The sequence below is a fragment of the Canis lupus genome, chromosome 28 (genome assembly GCF_011100685.1).
Source record: "Canis lupus familiaris isolate Mischka breed German Shepherd chromosome 28, alternate assembly UU_Cfam_GSD_1.0, whole genome shotgun sequence".
Taxonomy (NCBI): Eukaryota; Metazoa; Chordata; class Mammalia; order Carnivora; family Canidae; genus Canis; species Canis lupus.
The window spans coordinates 12,399,365-12,417,230 of NC_049249.1; the positions used below are offsets into that span (position 1 = coordinate 12,399,365).

The window sequence follows — 17,866 nt, forward strand, 5'->3', positions numbered from 1 at the left end:
GAGGCACCGACCAAGGCCCTCTTCCCACTCTCCGCGAGCGACCTAGCCGAGGCTGGAGGCGGCGTCCCCCCACCCCACCCGCCACCCGCCACCCGCCACCCGCGCGGGCCCGGCATCCCGCGTGCGCCCGGCTCCCCGGGCTACGCCTCCTGCGCCCGGGCGGCCACGGCCCCCTCCCGCAGACAACCGGACGCCGCTCGCCAAAGGTACTTCTTTCCAAACGGTTAGTCTGTTTGTGAACACCGCGCGTGGCGGGGGGGGGGGGGGGGGGAGTGCGGGGGCGGCACTTTTGCTAGGAATGCGCGGCTAAGGCGCAGTTGCCCAGCATCTGCCGCCGCCCGGAAAGCGCTCCTGGCGGAGACGCGCAGCGCGCGGACTGGACTGCCGGGTCCGACTTCTGCCAAAGCTGGAGGCTGAAAGCCGAGATCAGCCTCCGCCGCCGCAGGGGCACCGCAGCCTCTGTGGATAGGGTGAAACCTGCCTCCTCTCTCAGACCAGGTACCCGAGGTCTAGTTTGTGGGGCGGTGGTTGTTGCTTTCCCTTAATGCTAAAGTTGATTTTCCTTTAACAGTATCTTGTAACAACCGCGTCCACCTCCCAAACCCTGGACAAGAGATTCCCGGGGTAAATCCTTGCTTTTCTGGGAACTCTCCCCCTCCCTGCCTTGCACGGTAAAAAGCAGGGTCTCTTCGGTCCCTTAAATAATTCAGCCTTGATTTCAGGAAAGGTAACATACTCCTCTCCGACTCTCCGAGTTCAATTCCCATCTTTTTCATTCCTAACGTGGGGCCCTTTGGAAGCAAGCTCTGAGGAAAAAGTGAAGTTTGCCGAAACATGGAACCTGCTTGTCGGAGGATATTCGAGGAGCACCAGAAGAAAAGCATTTACATTTATTTAGGTTCAGGATTTCCATAAATAAATGGTTTTAAAAGCCAAAAGCTACTTCAGGGCGGGGTAAAGAAGGAGCAGTGCAAATACTCTCAGTACTAAGGCGAGCAACTGTTAAATTCTGGATCTATCAGTTATTTTTAACGCTTTGCTGGTTCAGGTTCTGAAAATCCAAATCCAAATGTAGAAAATACACGGGATCATATCGGAGGTGGATATGAAAGAAAAAAGCCGGGGGCTGCAGTTTCGGAGAGCCGCTGACAAAAGCGGTGAGCACCCGGAGGAGCCCAGTGGCCGCGAACATCGTTTAGCCGAGGGCTGCAGGACTGCGTCCCAGGACGCGTGCAGTCCGGGCGTCGCGTGGGCCGTGGCTGGCAGAGCAGCCTCCGCGCCAGTGCGGCCCCGCACAAAAGGCATTTCCAATAACCGTCCATCCGGAAGCCTGCACAGCCAATGCAAATGCGCCCCGCCACGGCTTCTTCCCCGAAAAGCTGCCTTCCAGAACCTTTTTTTTTTTTTTTTTTTTTTTTTTTGCAGCATGCATTTAACAAGATGGTTTTAAAAAGAAGGAAGGAAAAAAGCCCGTAGGAGTCCGCGCAGCTGGAGTAGTGCTAGGCAAGTGGGGCGTGTATTTCGTAAAACCCCCGTCGCCCCCAACCAACCGACAAGCCCAGAGACGCGCTCTGCTCCACGACAGGACTTCCGAGGAGGAAGCCGGGCCGCGCGCAGCTCTTCCCGCCTTCCCAGCGGAGGCACCGCCAGGAACTGAAAGGGCCGCAGCGGCAGTAGCAGCGGCAGTAGCAGCAGCAGCACCACCACCACCAGCCACTCGGTCCTCCCGCAACGCTCGCTCCACGTGGAAGGGGCGCTCCACGTGGCGCCTCCCGCTACCTGCCGCGTCCAGTGACCCGGCCGAGGCCCGGGCAGACCGCGGCGCTGAGCACGGCAGCAGCAAAAACGGATTTCTCCGGGAGTGAAAGATACTCACGAAAGACGCGCGGCGGACGCGGCCTCCGAGCAGAAAAGCGGGACTGAGAGAGCGCTCGGGGCTCTTCGGGAGAGCCCACAGCTGAGGATCCAATTTGGAGGGAATTTTTAATAACTCAACACTTGAATTCGACATTGCAGACGATTTATTTATTTTTTTTTAACACTGCAACTCTGTCCCTGATGGAAAGGGATCGCAGTTGCCTAACTGCTAACCAGCAACAACCCAGGAAGAGAGTTGAGCCCAATTAGATTACAAGCCCTTGAATAAGGGGGTGGGGGGTGGTCCACGATCACAAACCACCCGGTTTGGTGATACGCTGGTGCCGGGTTCAGACCTCGGAAAAATCCCCGGAGTATTTCTAGTACCCTTTCGGCTCTCCTTATATACCCTATGACTGGAGCGAGAATTTTTTTTCTTTAAAGAAAAACTAAACTATGCAGTTACCGCAGGAGATTTAAGGAGGAGGGACTGGGGGGCCATTCGGTCTATAAAAAACGTCTAACAAAGTCCTGCAGTCTGGAAAGGACAGCGGAGGATATAAAAGAAAACTTCAAAAATCCGATCCAACCTGCCAACCGCTCAGTCTCTGCTTAAATTCATTTTCTGTCTTGGAGTGGGAGAGAACTGACAAATCGATCTTTCCGTGGAAAATTCCACTTTCGTGCGAGCCCGCTTAAACACTCATAACACACAGGCACACACACACGCATACACACCCATTCCTCTCGGGTCTTTGTTGCTCGAGACTTTTTCTTCGCTTTTGTAACTGCCCTGAACCTCTTGTTTCTTTTTCAGAAGGAGACAGGGAGGCTAATTGTGGATATATGTAAGCACAACATTTTTTCAGTCATAACTGATAAGTTTCTGAAATGCCTTCTGCATTGCAAACATGTGCATCTTAATAGAAAACATTGCTTTTCTCAATCACCAGTTAAAGCCTCACAGCAAATATTCCAGGAGGAGGAAAACCTCTTTTCTTCTCTTTGTGAGATCCGCTTGATTTTCTTCTTCTTCTTCCCCCTTTGGAATGGGGGATAGGAAGGGGTGGGGGTTGTTACTTAAAAAAAAAAAAAATGATCCATGGAAGCCCCTGCCTTACCTTAAGAAATCGAGCCAGCCATCATGAATGATGGACGGATCCAGCTGCAGAGAGAGGAAGTTCTCATTGACTGTCCTGACTGGGTTCTTGGTGCTCACATCAAGTAGAATCAGGGTCTTTTCCTTCAAACCTGGAGCTCTGTCTACAGGCAAGGGTCTCCTGTCTCCAACTTGGGAGGAAAAGGAGAGATGGAACAACAGAGCCAAGAAGAGAGCCACCGGGGCTAGGCACGCAGGGGGGCGGGAGTTGCTGGAGGGCATGGCTTCAGGGAAGGCACAGAGCACCCTCATTAAATCCCTCTGATTTAAACCTCTCTTCCTACAGGGTCTCACTGGTGACTAATTGTCCTTATCTAAAGTGTGTGTCTGTCTGCCTCCCCCCACTTTTTTTTTCCTTTCCTTTTTTCCCCCCTCTCTCTCTTTCTCTCTCTCTCTCTCTCTCTCTCTCTCTCTCTCTTTTTTTCAGTGTTTTGGTGCTGGTGGAGCGAACTCACGCCCCTAGCCAGCCTTCTCAGTGACTCGTGCCAAGAGTACTCGTTCACCAGCACCGCCCCTTTAAGAGATTTCGACTGCAGACATTTTTTAACTTTTTAAAGGTAAGGGGGTTGGGGGGGGTGGAGGATAGAGGCGGGAAGTAGGAGGAAGGGGTGGCGTTGTACCCTCCTGATTTAACCCTCTAGGGTCAGGAAGCAGAGAGAGGGACCGAAACTGTACGGTTGTAACGTTCTGGGTACGGGGCGGGACGTCTTGTTTTTACTTCCCTCCCAGCCAGGCTCTGGGGAGGGCCGTTCTAGCTTCAATCCCGACACGAAAGCCCCAGCGCCAGCCCTGGGCGCGCCGGAGTAGAGTGCGCACCCGCCGTGCGCGGGTTTCTCCTGACAGCATCAGGCATTTCTTCCATTCTGGGCCCTTCCCTAGGAGTTGAAGGAGCAGGAGTAAGAGTGGTTAAGTTGCAGGGGGTCCTCAGCGGCGACTGTGATTCCTGCCAAAGCATAAGAGTGCAGATGGAGACTTCATGGACACAAGTATGGACCTCAGCTATGCGTAGAGCAGCCACACAGAGCATCCTCTGACCTCAGTAGGGGAAACGGTAGCGAGAAGGAATACAGAGTGACCCGGTCAAAGGGCTTATACACTGGTAGGGGCAAAAGAGCCCAGGTTGGTTGCACGTGGCTCTGTTCTGCCTGCAACCACGGGAAAAATGTCAATATATGCTGACTCAGGACAAGTCAAAGCAAACTGGTCGGTGCTTGGATAGTCTGCGCGGCGCTGCGCCCATCTGAACCACGGCATGGCCACTCCACTGTGCAAGCAGACTTGCTCCTCCAGGCCCTCCTTGAGGTCGACCCTGGGGTTATCCCTCTTGCGAGGGAAGTGCGCCTTTATAGTGCCAGAAAGGAACAGAGTAACACAGTTGGGTTTTCAAACTCAGCCAGGAGTCACAGCCAGTGTCCGCCAGGAGTCGCGTGATACACCACCCGCCCTGGCTCACCAAGCCCCACCCACACCACCTCTCAAGCGGAGCCGTGGATCCCAAACTTAATCAAGGGAAAGAAGTCGGGCCCAGTTTGCTGTACTCAGCAAAGTTGAGGACCCACATTGAGATTCTTTCTGGAACAAAATGGGCCTTTTATTTGGCAGATGAAGATAACTACTTTATGTATTGTGGGTATGCATGAACATCCCAGGGCCTCCGGATATCAAACATGCAAAATGCAGAGCAAAGGTTTTCCCCAAAAGTGGATATGCAATGGCAGTCTCAGAGCCCACAAACACTGAAATGGCAACCTGTCTCCCCTCTATACCCCCAGACAGGATGAAGGAATTTGAAAAGGGCTGGAATGCATGACCTTCAACTGAAGTTCTCTGAGGAGCTTCTATCAAACTAAGCAAGCAAGTAATATGGAAGTTAAGTTAGGTTAGACTGAGAAGTGCCACTAAGACCTTCTAGAAGTAGGACTGCATAAAATGAGGACAAAGAAGAAAGAAAATCCAAGGCATATTATTTAAAGATGATTTTAAAAACCAGAATGTTATATGCTGAAGTATTAGATGTGGGCTTCAGCCCTTAAGGCCTGCCCGCTTCTTTCCGTTCCTGAAAGTTTCTGACATGCCTAAGTCCTTTAAAATATGTGTGTGTGGGTGTGTGGTATGGTATAAGTTCCCATAGAAATTAACTATAATTTTAAAATGTGCACTGAGCACCTCCTTAAACAGGAATAGCCTGGTGAGCAAAGATTCTTATTTATCTTTGTATCTCCAGACCCAGGCACTTAGCAGGCACTCAATAAATGTCTATGAAATAAATTAATGGTAAATCAAAGCATGCTTAACACACTAAAATCATATAGTGCTTTCAAGAAAAATATGGAAAAAAATAAGATTTTTTTTTTGTCATGGTGAACTGTTTTTTAGGTTTCTGTTCAGTAATTTGTTTTCCCAGCTATTAGCATTTTCCTGGTTACCTCCTTCAGGAAGTACTTATCTTATGAATTCAGAAGCCATTAGTTAGTTCATTTGCTGTATTCAGAATTAAAATCGATTATATATGTTTAACAAGGAGTCAGGTTTTCCAAAGGCCTAAACACCCACTGGCTTACAATTGAATGTACTTTTAGAAGCCACATTAATTGGGACCAGAGGACAACCACATAAATGAAATACGTCACTCACCCAAATAGATGTCTATAATTAATATACCTTTCAAAAATACCTACTCTTGGGACTAAGGATGAACTTGGATATAATGAAAATCTGCCTAGTTCTTAATTTTATCCATGATTTTTGCTTACTTACTCAACTATTCTATAATTGTTTGGTATCCTAGTTACTTTAATCAGTATTTAATATTCTCCTCAGAACCTGTATAGTGGTACAAAAATCAAAACCAACAAAACAGTGTTTGTTTTGTTTTTTTTAATTCCTGATGAAAACCATCTTCTTTAGGCCAGCCATTGAAATTCTATAGTCACATACAGCCTCAGGACACCGAGGCAAAGAAAGCCATTTAGTAACATTTAAGGAGTTCCAGATAGCCCTGGTTGACTTCAAGATGACCTGATTGTTTGCTCCTTTGGTCTAGTTTGGATAAAGATCTTCACAAGGCTATTCTTTCCAAATAGCCTCCTCTCCCTGTAGCATGGTTTTTGTCTTACTTCCTATCTAATCCTAAATTATATGTTATAAGTAGCTCATTATTAATCTGTATATTAGATTAGTTTCTATCCTGGTTTCTATGTGCTGAGTAGCAATGACCTGTATCTCTGTCTGTCTTAAATTGTAATTTCCTAAGAGATAAGAACTGGGGCCTATGTATAAAATGTGAATTTCTGGGAACTAGCTGCATCTCCTTAGAAATTCTCTTCCTGATGTTACCGAATGGTCCTCATAGATAAATTCCTTTGATATCTAGGAGTCTAGGTTCTCACACCTGTAAGAAATCTTGAAGATTAACTCATTCAATGGTTTTCTAGACTATGACTATGGGATTTCAAAATAAACATTAATAGGGAAGAGCTGACATATATTTGTCAACTTATTTTGTCTAGCCAGGACCTTAAAAAACATCTATCAACTATTTATCACTATTATTTCCCAAAAGAAAAAAAATAGCACAAAAAAAAGCTGAGATGGTATGTCAAAAATAAAAACCAAGTATTTAAATAAATTTAATTTCATGAAAAATCATTATAATATTTTTTATCATTTCATCTCAGACCAATAGAGATATGCCAGTGACCAATATGTGTACCAGTGCTAATCACTGGGGCTAATGCTACATCCTGTGTTTATGGCCAAATTCTACTTTTTAGTATACAGTATCTTATTTGCTTCTCACTCTAGGATACTATGCCATCTTACTGCAAGATATACATGCTTTTTACACGCTCTCTTTCTATTAAACATTCAGAGCTACAGTCATTTCTATACTTGTTTTCCCCTTCTGGAAGATTTATACCAAGATGTCAAATAGCAAGAAAAAATTCTTGCCACAATAATTGGAACTGGGAAGCACGAAGCTATAGCAGCCAACCTGCTGTCTCATCACTGTATATGTACTTGTCCACAATGACTACTATTTATTGAGACCTTGTGGTCCCATGATGATACTCAGAATTACACCTATATTATCTTATATTAACTCTGAGAGGTAGGTATAAATTCAGTTATATACCTAGCTTATATATGAGAAAAGTGACTCAGAAATGTTAAGCAACTTCCTCATTATATACTGCTAATAAGTGGCAGCAAGGATTGAAACCTAGGACCTGACTCCAAAGCCTATGTCAGTGTTCTTAACCAACACACTCTACTGTAAGTGGCTAAAATACTGCATACCCCTTAACAATTTGTCATTGTACAGTGGAAAAAACCTTAGACTAGGAGTTGGAAGACCTGAGTTTAAGTCCTGATTTTGCCAGATCCTAGCTTTGTGATCTTGGGTAAATTTTATAACTGTTGTCTCAGCTGCCTACTCTGTAAAACTAATATAATATCCTAGAATGAGAAGCAAATAAGATTATCTATGGATAAACTGCTTTATGAATTCCAAAATATTATACAACTGTGCCACTGGTTTCTTGTTATCTCTTATTTCTTGTCTTCTACACTTGCCACAAATACATCCCCTTAACTGATGACTGGGGCAAGAATTAAGTTATATATAAAGAACTTTATAAAGTTCTTTAAACTATAAAGTTGAAACAAAAGGTCAATTCTAATACAATGTCAATAAATGCAGTAATAAGCAAGTATGTACTACATAGTTAAAAGATGCAGGCTCATCTGCCTGTGCCTAGGATCTGAAAAAGGAAGAAAAAGTTGATTAAGTTTTACATGGCTCCTTCTGTTTTCCACTAAGACAGGAGAAGGCAAAAGAGTGGGCAAAGGACAGTGCTGGGGAATAACAAAGACTGTGTTTCTGTCATGCTTAGGGGAACAAGGGATGGCAACAGTTTCTCCATATGGAAAGTTGAAGAGGAAAGGAATTTATAATTATGATTGTTCTACCTCGTTATATAAGAAAACTCTAGCTGGATGGGTTTTTTTTCCCATTGTTTCCATCAAGCAGTAAACTTATGTGGGGAAGATCATAACCATAATAAATGCAGTTGACTCTAATTAGAGTTCAGTTCAAAATCCCTTAGCATGTTTGGGGTAAGGATGAGAGTTATTTGAGAAACTGCTATAGGTAGGAAACTAAGTAACAGAAAAATGGATTACATTTATTTATGTCCTTAGTCACATTCATTAAGAGTCATTTTACCATCCTAGCCCATTTTGCCTTTTGTACATTCAGATTAGTCCTGAAAAGCATCATGTTTTACTGGAAATTGCATGGGCTTTAGAGTTCAATAGATTTGAACTGTTTAAACTCAGTTCAGAATTTACTATCTGTTCATGTGACCTTTGTTGAACAAGTCATTTATTCTTGCTGAGCTGCAATTTCCCCATCTACAAAATAAGCTTAAGAATACTTCACTCCACATGTGCTGTGAGAACTCAACGAGATAATGTCTTTAGTTCTTGGCACTTAGCTATTATTCAACTATCATTTTCACTGGTTGGGTTTCATGGTAGAAACAATTATAATTTGCATAGATAAGGTGGGAAGAAATTTATATACCTGAAACCTAAGAATTTGAAATAGTCTAATAATAACTTATAGGTATACATTCTGTTTTATGCTTATAGCATAGATAGGACAAGCTTTATCCTCATAACTCTGGTAAGGAAATACAAAGTCAAAAAGTTCGAAATACTGGAGCACCTGGGTGGCTCAGTTGGTTAAATGTCTGACTCTTGATTTCACCTCAGGTCTAGGCTCAGGGTTGTGAGATGAAGCCCACTGTCAGGCTCCATACTGGGTGTGGATCTTGCTTAAGATTATCAATATCTCTCTCCCCCTCTGCCCCTCCCCACCACTAAAAAAATAAAGTTCAAAATGCAGTTTCTTAAGGAATCTAAGGCTAAAGCCAGTTCTACTGACTGATAATCAGACTAATCTCTTGCTATCTTTGTTACCAAAAATACCTGAGAACTTTTTACATATAATGTCCCAGTTAAAAAATTCAGATTGCCTTTCACATATTCTATAAGTTCATTCACTGTAAGTTATTTATACATACAGCAGTTTCCATTATACTGCCTTCCTAGTCATATAATTCTAAGTATTTAATTGATGCTAAAGATAATTTCTAAGAAGATGAAATATATATAAATTATTTTTAAGATTTTACTTATTTTTTTTATTTGAGAGAGAATGGGGGAGGGAGACCACAAGTCAGGGGAAGAGCAAAGGGAGAGGGACAAGGAGACCCCATGTGGTGTATGGAGCCCAATGCAGGCCTCAATCCCATGACCCTGAGACCATGATCTAAGACGAAACCAAGAGTCAAACACTCAACTGACTGAGCCACCCAGGCACCCCTTTGTAAATCTTATCTATTTATCTCAGTATATCTCCTATTTTAGTATCTACATTGAAATATGAAACCTGTAATAAAACTTTTGCAGGGAACATAGTTGCATTTGTTGACCCGCAATGAGTGCCAACTATGATTGCATTTTCTTTTGTTCCCTAGGCAAACAGCACACTTGGACCTTTTTAAATATCCTAATGTGTTTAGTTCATAGTAATGAGAGTTAAACAAATATTGACAATAGAAAGCCTATCACAGGTTCAGTCCACTCCGCATAATCAAAATCAGCTGATAGACTACTTGTGCATACAATGGAATATTTTACTTCTGCTGGTATTAACATCTAGATTCCTAACTCTCTGAAATAGTTTTGTTGCCACATAAGCATATCGAAGTCCTTTCTTGGTTCAAAACCAATTATGTTAAACATTACCAACCTGAACTCTCACCATATTTTCCAATTCTTCTAGTCCTTTTAGTCACCTAGAGACAATGATATGCTGTGACTTTTAGAAAGTATGTTTCATTTCCACTGGACACTTAAACATTACATTTCTCTTTTGATTTTCTGAAGCCTAGCCAGCATGCTACTGTGTTTAAGTATTTTCAAATGTCTTTCCCTTTCAGGAAGAAATAAAAATAATTTGAGAATCGAGGGTCACTGATACTCAGCCCTGGCTGCACATTAAAATCAACTGGGAGCTTTTTAAAAATAATTATGCCTCAAGGTGCCTTGGTGGCTCAGTCGGTTAAGTGACCTACTCTTGATTTCAGCTCAGGTCATGATCTCTCAGGGTCCTGGGATGGAGTCCCTGTTAGGCTCTGCACTCAGTGAGGAGTCAGCTTGTGTCTCTGCTCCTCTCCCCACTCGTGTGCATGCACACTCTCTCTCTAATAAATAAAATCTTTAAAAAGATATATGCCTCAGCCCAGCTGCAGATATTCTGAGAACTAATTTTGGAGTAGGGCCTCAGCATATCCTAGATCCATTGCTATATAATTCTATTTGGGTTTCTAGTTACAGAAAGCAAATTTAGATGGCAAGGGATACCATGTTATTTCCATCTTTTTGATTTCTAGGTTTCAGGTAATGAGGAGCAAGAGTCCAAAAACTAAGAGCTATATCAAGAAAATTATCAGAATCTATTCTATTCCTAAGTTTAGACAATGAAAGTTCAGATAGTGAGAGACCATCCTCAGAGGAGGAAAATTATGCAAATAAATACCATATATCCTATTAGCTTTAACAGAGTTTCAACTGATTGAAATGTTTCTCCTTTACACTATCTGATTGGCAAAATGTAAATATTGAATAACACCAGTTGTAGATATGGGGAGATTTTGCAGGGAGAATGCACTTTCTTGCACATTGATGGGAGTGTAAATGAGTTGGGCCATTCTGAGGGACTATCTGGCAATATTTAATGAAATTATATATTTGTATTCCCTAAGATCCAACAGTCCCAGTATGGACATAAATTATCCAAGTAACTCACAAAAGACTCACAAAAGGACTTGAAGAAGGATGATCAGTAAAGCACTGATTTTAATACAGAGGAATTAGAGGCACCTAGATGTCCATCACAAGGGAAATGCACAGGTAAAATGAAGAGGGCAACAGTTAGAAGCAATGAACTGAATGTAAATACAAGAACACGGAATGATAATGTGAGGAACAAAAAACACGGGATATTATAGCATAAAAACATTGTATAAATTAAACACACACGAACCAATATATTTTACAAGGATAAAAAAATATCAAAGGACATCCATCAAACACATTAGAGTTGATGCCCATAAGGTAATCATGCAAAGGGAAAAACTAAAAGACTGCGTGGACCAATGTTAAACATTCTCCTGTATTCAAGGTAATACTTAATTTTCTGGGGAACAAAAGGGAGAAATATTGAAGGCTGACTACAGGCTAGATAGTGTGTCTTCCCCCCACCCTTGGGATCCAAAGAATATCTTTGCCCTTGGAAACCTTATTGTCTACCTGGGAAAATGAACAGGTTAACAAAAATCCATTTGGTAAGTGCTATAGTAGAGTTAGTGAAAACTGCCAGGAAGCACTGTAAAGTATTATGTTGTAACATTACTTTGTACATATACAGGAGTCTGTTACTTGATACATATGTAATTTGCCATCACAATGATGACAAATACATCATACTCTAATGAGTTGGGCGCTTTTTTTCCCTTTTCTTTTTAACATGTCTCCCGGTTTTCTCCTGTGTTTCTGCTTTGGTAACAGCTAAGGGTTGCCAGTTGTAGAAATGCTGGAGTGCCATCTGCTGGTAGAAATATTTTAAATTCCCCATCTATCTCATAATCCTTTTTGAAAAACAAAACTTAACACATGTATCTAGGATATCTGGGCTTCAAGGAATCTTAGAGATCAGGAGACTGGTTTTAGAGATGGGTAAGTATCTCCTTACATGAGTACATCTAATTTCAGGGAAATGTACACGTGTGCATGCATGCACACGCACATGTCTCCCATCACCACTGTAAGCTTCACAGAACACTATAGTAAATATTCACAAAGCTAAACTATCTAAATTTTCCTAGATATACATATAAACTCCTTTAGAGGAGTCCGCAGACATATTTAAAGATTTATATAAGTTTACTTGCCAGGAAAACAAATTTAGGAAGGAAGCTTACTACAATGCCAAACAAATGAGCTTCAAGGTCAGACCTAAGTCCATCTCAGTTTTCCTATTTATTAAGAAGCCTTAAGGAAGTTTTTTTTTATAAAGTTAAACAACTTCCTTGAATCTCAATTTATTTATACCTAAAATAAGAATAATAATAGTAATCTAATTGACAGAGTTATTGTAATAATTTGTGGGGGTACATGTAAAACTAGAATGCCTAGCAATGTCACAAAAATATTTAATGGCTAAACTAAACCCCAATACAAATTTAAATATGCTTTACAACACATCCTCAATGACATTAGATCTTCCTCTCATTTATGCTGGATACTTATATTTAATATAAATAATTTGCCAGCTCTAAGAAATTTCATACAATTAATTTTCATTAAAAAATGTAAATGGAAGGCAAAATGTGTTTTAATATTTCATTGTACATCCGGTCAGATCACACTTCTGCTCTAAGGTCTTGCTATTCACAGTGTGGTCCACAGATCCAGTAGCATCAGCATAATGTGGGAGTGGTTAGAAATGCACAATCTCAGACTCCATCCCAACCTAACAAATTAGAATCTACATTTTAACAAGTTCCCCAAATGATTAAAATTCTGATTTAAAGTCTGAGAAGCATTACTTCAGGGGACAGCAAATAGGACCTGAGCTCCATTATTTCAGAAGAGGTCTCCAGAACTAGCTGTTTTGCTCCTCTTGGCTAAATTTATCTATGTTTTAGCAATTAAATACTGAAACATCTTCAGTTCTTTAAAATTTTAGTAAAACAAATTTTTGCATGACATATAGCACTTAACATGCAGCCCATGGAAAGAAGGGAAGAAGGAAAAATGTTAGTATGACATTAACAAAAATGATGTTCCAAAGCCAAATAAGACAAAAATGGACTTGGGTAAACACTACAAGGAATATGGAACTGCAGGGTTTCTGTTACTGATGGTAAGGAAGCAATTGTAAAATATGAAATAGATCAGTCAAAAATCATGCAAATTAATGCCCACAGATGTATCTATCTATCCATCTTTGTGAGAGTAATGATACACGAAGCAGCAATCTCAAACCTGGCAGCCAGCATGAGCTAGGGAAACAACCCCCAGTTGCTGGGAAATCTGAAAGTCCAGGTAGTATAAAGGTATAAACTTCATGAAACAAACCTTGGGCATGGTCCACCTGAGCTTTTAACCAGATTCTCTAAAAACAAGTAATATGTTATTCTATCCTGTGAAGACAAAACAGTTATGAAATATTTGTTTAGTATCCACTCTGTACAAGGTATGATGGAATCAAAACAAAGTCATACTATTAAAGAAAAAGAACAGGCACACAATACCATGCAGGGAAGCAAACAAGCAAAAACTGTTTCTACCAGATGAGACTCAATCTGAAAATAAATCCAATGTCATTGCAAACCCTTCATCATCTCAAGTATGAAATCCATCTACCCACTCATGTAGACAAAGAATAATACTTAAATAAGCAACTTTCTTGAGCACTTATTAAATACTTGGAACTATGCAAAGCATTTTAATGCATCACCTCATTTAATCTTTACAATACAACTAATAGACAGGTTCTCATAGCCTTATTTTAAGAAGGAAAAAAACTGAAGCTTGGAGAGATTAAGTAACTTGCTAGAAATAACTAGTAAGGCAGCTTGGGGAATCAAATCTAGGTCTGTCCTTCCAGAAGCTAAACTGTTAATCACTCAGATATTCTGAACCAGTATATGTAACATATAAGTAGGCCCATATATTTAGAGTCAATAAACATTTTAATCAATCTAGCTTATCTTTTTAATTTTTTAATCAGCTTTCTCCTCTCAATCTAAATGGCATCCCCTTCTGTATGATATAGTCTGAAGAAAACAAATTTTATTTTCTTTTTCAGCAATATTGACCATTTGATTGTCTCTATAGGTTTTAAATTTGATATACAAAATATACTAATGCATAAAAACTAATTCTATACTCATGATTAGGTGTACTTTTACTGAGCATATGGTGGTTTGAGACTAATGCATAGAAAATATAGCTCCTGAAGCCTTAGAAATCCCCCCTCATATGTACACTTTCTGGTTTATGTTCATTTTTCTCTCTTTCTCTGTCTGTCTATATACATCTCTCTCACACACACATATTTACAGGAAAGAGTAGCAGGCATATTTGAAAACAGTAGCAGACAACCAGGAAGATTTTGTATAATCCAACTTGTGGGTGGGTTCAAGGATCCATGGAAAGTCTGACGGGCCTGAAGCACTTTAGGCCCTGTAAACTCACAAAACCAAACAGCCAAAACTCCTTTCCACAAAAAACCCCTGTAATAAGGCAAAACATTTGGGAAAAGAATCCACATGGTATAGTATATAGATTATTGAGGTAAAGAAACAGAAAACTCAGTTAAAATGAGATGAAGGGGAATGAAACCAAGATATTTCAAAAAGCAATAGGCCATACTTTTTAATGCTAAACACACACACACATAAGGGAACCCTAAAGGTGTGAAACTAGAAAAGCTCTCCTAATCCATGTCTCCTTACCAAAAGTTCAGGAAAACTAATTTTGCCTAAAAATGAGCAACAAAAAAGAATCACAATCAACCTCATGCAAAAACATTATAAGAAAAAAGAACGGAGATTGAATAATCTCTTTAGAAATAATAAAATCATGCCAGAGAATACACACCCATAAAAACTATCACTATTTCAAAACACAGTAAAGAGAATTAAGAAAATGGTAGAAGAATGACAGGGATGTTTACTTTCACCACTGCTGTTCAACATAGTACTAGAAGTCCTAGCCTCAGCAATCAGACAACAAAAAGAAATAAAAGGCATCTGAATCAGCAAACAAGAAGTCAAACTTTTACTTTTCATATATGACATGATACTCTATGTTGAAAACCCAAGACTCCACCCCAAAATTGCAAGAACTCCTACAGGAATTCAGCAAAGTGGCAGGATATAAAAATCAATGCACAGAAGTCAGCTGCATTTTTATACACCAACAAGGCAAAAGAAAGAGAAATCAAGGAATCAATCCCATTTACAATTATACCAAAACCCATAAGAAACCTAGGAGTAAACCTAACCAAAGAGGTAAAAGATCTGTACTTTAAAAACTATAGAAAACTTATGAAAGAAAGTGAGAAAGACATGAAAAATGGAAGAAACAGTCCATGCTCATGGATTGGAAGAACAAATATTGTTAAAATGTCTGTGCTACCCAAAGCAATCTACATATTCAATGTAATCTCTATCAAAATACCATCAACATTTTTCACAGAACTGGAACAAATAATCCTAAAATTCGTATAGAACCAGAAAAGACCCTAAATAACCAAAGGAATGTTGAAAAAAGAAAACAAAAGCTGTTGGCATCACACTTCCAGACTTCAGGCTGTATTACAAAGCTGTAATCATCAAGACAGTATGGTACCAGCACAAAAACAAACACACATGTCAATGGAACAGAATGGAAAACCCCTCAAGTCTATCATATAACCAATCTTCAACAAAGCAGGAAAGCATACCCAGTAGAAAAAAGACAATCTCTTCAATAAACGGTGTTGGGAAAAATTGGCCAGCCACATGCATAAGAATGAAACTGTACCATCTGGTTGAAAGACCCAAATGTGAAACAGGAATCCATCAAAATCCTAGAGGAGAGCACAGACAGCAACCTCTTCAACGTCAGCCACAGTAACTTCTTGCTAGTCTTCAAAGGCAGGGGAAATGAAAACAAAATGAACTATTGGACTTCATCAAGATAAAAAGGTTTTGCAGAGCAAAGGATATAGTTGACAAAATTAAAAGACAACCTACAGAATGGAAGAAGACATTTGTTTTATCAGATAATGTCGTATCAGATGTCTTATCAGATAAAAGGCTAGTATCCAAAATCTATAAAGAACTTATCAAACTCAACAGCCAAAAAACAAATAATCCAGTCAAGAAATGGGTAGAAGACATGAAAAGGCACTTCTCCAAAGAAGACATACAAATGGCCAACAGACACATGAAAAAATGTTCAACATCACTCAGCATCAGGAAAATATAAATCTAAACCACAATGAGATACCACCTCACACGAGTCAGAATGGCTAAATTAACAATTCAGGAACAATTCAGGAACTAACAGATGTTGGCAAGGATGCAGAGAAAGGAGAATCCTCTTACACTGTTGGTGGGAATGCAATTCTGGAAAACAGTATGGAGGTTCCTCAAAAAGTTAAAAATAGAACTATCCCACAGCAATTATACTACTTGGTATTTATCCAAAGGACACAACCATAGTGATTTGAATGGGCACATGTAGTAATGTCCACAATAGCCAAAATAAGGAAAGAGCCCAGATGCCCATCAACAAATGAATGAATAAAGAAGATGTGGTAAAAATACACAATGGAATATTACTCAGCCATCAAAAAAAATGAAATCTTACCACTTGCAATGACGTGGATGGAACTAAAGGGTATTATGCTAAGCAAAGTAAGTCAGAGAAAGACAAATACCATATGGATTTCACTCACATGTGGAATTTAAGAAACAAAACAGATGAACATAGGAGAAAGGAAGGAAAAATAAAATAAGATGAAATCAGAGAGGGAAACAAACCATAGGAGACTGTAAACTATAGGAAACAAACTGAAGGTTGCTGAAGGAGAGCGGATAGAATGATAGGGTAACTGGGTGATGGGCATTAAGGAGGGAACTTGATGGAATGAGTACTGGGTGTCATATGCAACTGATGAATCACTGAACTCTACTTCTGAAACTAATAACACACTATATGTTAACTGATTTCAAATTTTAAAAAAAGAAAATGGTAAAAGATACAAAAGATAAGCATAAATCACAATTAGAAAAACCATGAAGTGAGATTCTAGATCTCAAGAAAGAATTAAAAATAAAAGAAAAATATTGTTTTATAAATGAATATCAAGAGAACTAAAGAGTAAATAAACATGAAAGATAATGACTTAGAGAGGGGAGTGGGTTGAGGAATAGGTGAAACAGATAAAGGGGATTAAGAGCACACTTATCTTGAGTATTACTGAGAAATGTACAGAGTTGCTAAATTATTACACTGTATACCTGAAACTAATATAACACTGCCTGTTAACTATATAAGTAAAAAAAAAAATTTAAACAATAAGATAAAAAGAAGAAAAAAAATTAATAAAAATTTTAAAAAAGAATTTCAGAGAAAATGACAAACACAGAAATGGGGGGGGGAAGATCTAACAAATATATAATAGGAGTTCCTGAAAAAGAAAACTAAAGCAATGGAACAAAATAAATATGAAAAACTATTATTCAATAAAACTTTCCTTTAAAAACGCCTACATTTTGAAATGACACAATACATCACAGAATGACCAATACCTAGACAAATTCTAGTAAAACACTGGATAAAAGAAAAGAAAATATTTTGGCTCAATAAAGCTAAAAAAAAAAGATAATATCCTTTGGTGATAAGCAAAAAGACCAAGTTACTTATAAGGGAAAGGAAATCAATTTTATCATCGATTTTCGATAGCAACTCTTTATGCTGGGAGACAATAAAACAGCATATCTAAGATCTTCAAGGACTGGAGCTCCTGGAGGGTGCAGTGAGTTAAGCATCTGTCTCTCAGTTTCAGCTCAGGTTGTGATCCCAGGGTCGTGAGATAGAGCCCTGAATCAGGCTCCGCGCTCAGCTTGGAGTCTGCTTAAGACTCTCTCTTCCTCTCCCTCTCCTTCCCCACTGTACTCTTTTTCTCAAATAAATAAATAAATAAATCTTTTAAAAAAT

General features: G+C 39.9%; 1 protein-coding gene and 1 long non-coding RNA gene across 3 annotated transcripts in view; one reads left to right on the top strand and one right to left on the bottom strand.

The window, feature by feature from the left end:
* The window catches only part of HPSE2 (heparanase 2 (inactive)), a 632,592-nt gene extending 629,152 nt beyond the window's left edge, over window positions 1–3,440 (bottom strand). Inside the window, exon 1 of one of the 2 annotated variants that reach the window (XR_005380481.1) lies at window positions 2,979–3,440. Coding sequence is in view for 1 of the 2 variants with exons in the window: in XM_038578487.1 (XP_038434415.1) it covers window positions 2,979–3,268 (290 nt within the window). In the remaining variant the exon portion in view is untranslated. The remainder of the gene's footprint in view (window positions 1–2,978) is intronic. The other variant, XM_038578487.1, reaches the window with a different exon arrangement.
* LOC119877691 lies at window positions 317–6,644 on the top strand. The gene is made up of 3 exons (XR_005380487.1): window positions 317–498; window positions 3,444–3,573; window positions 4,789–6,644. It is a non-coding gene; the product is annotated as an uncharacterized LOC119877691 (long non-coding RNA).
* The last annotated feature ends 11,222 nt before the right edge of the window (window positions 6,645–17,866 follow it).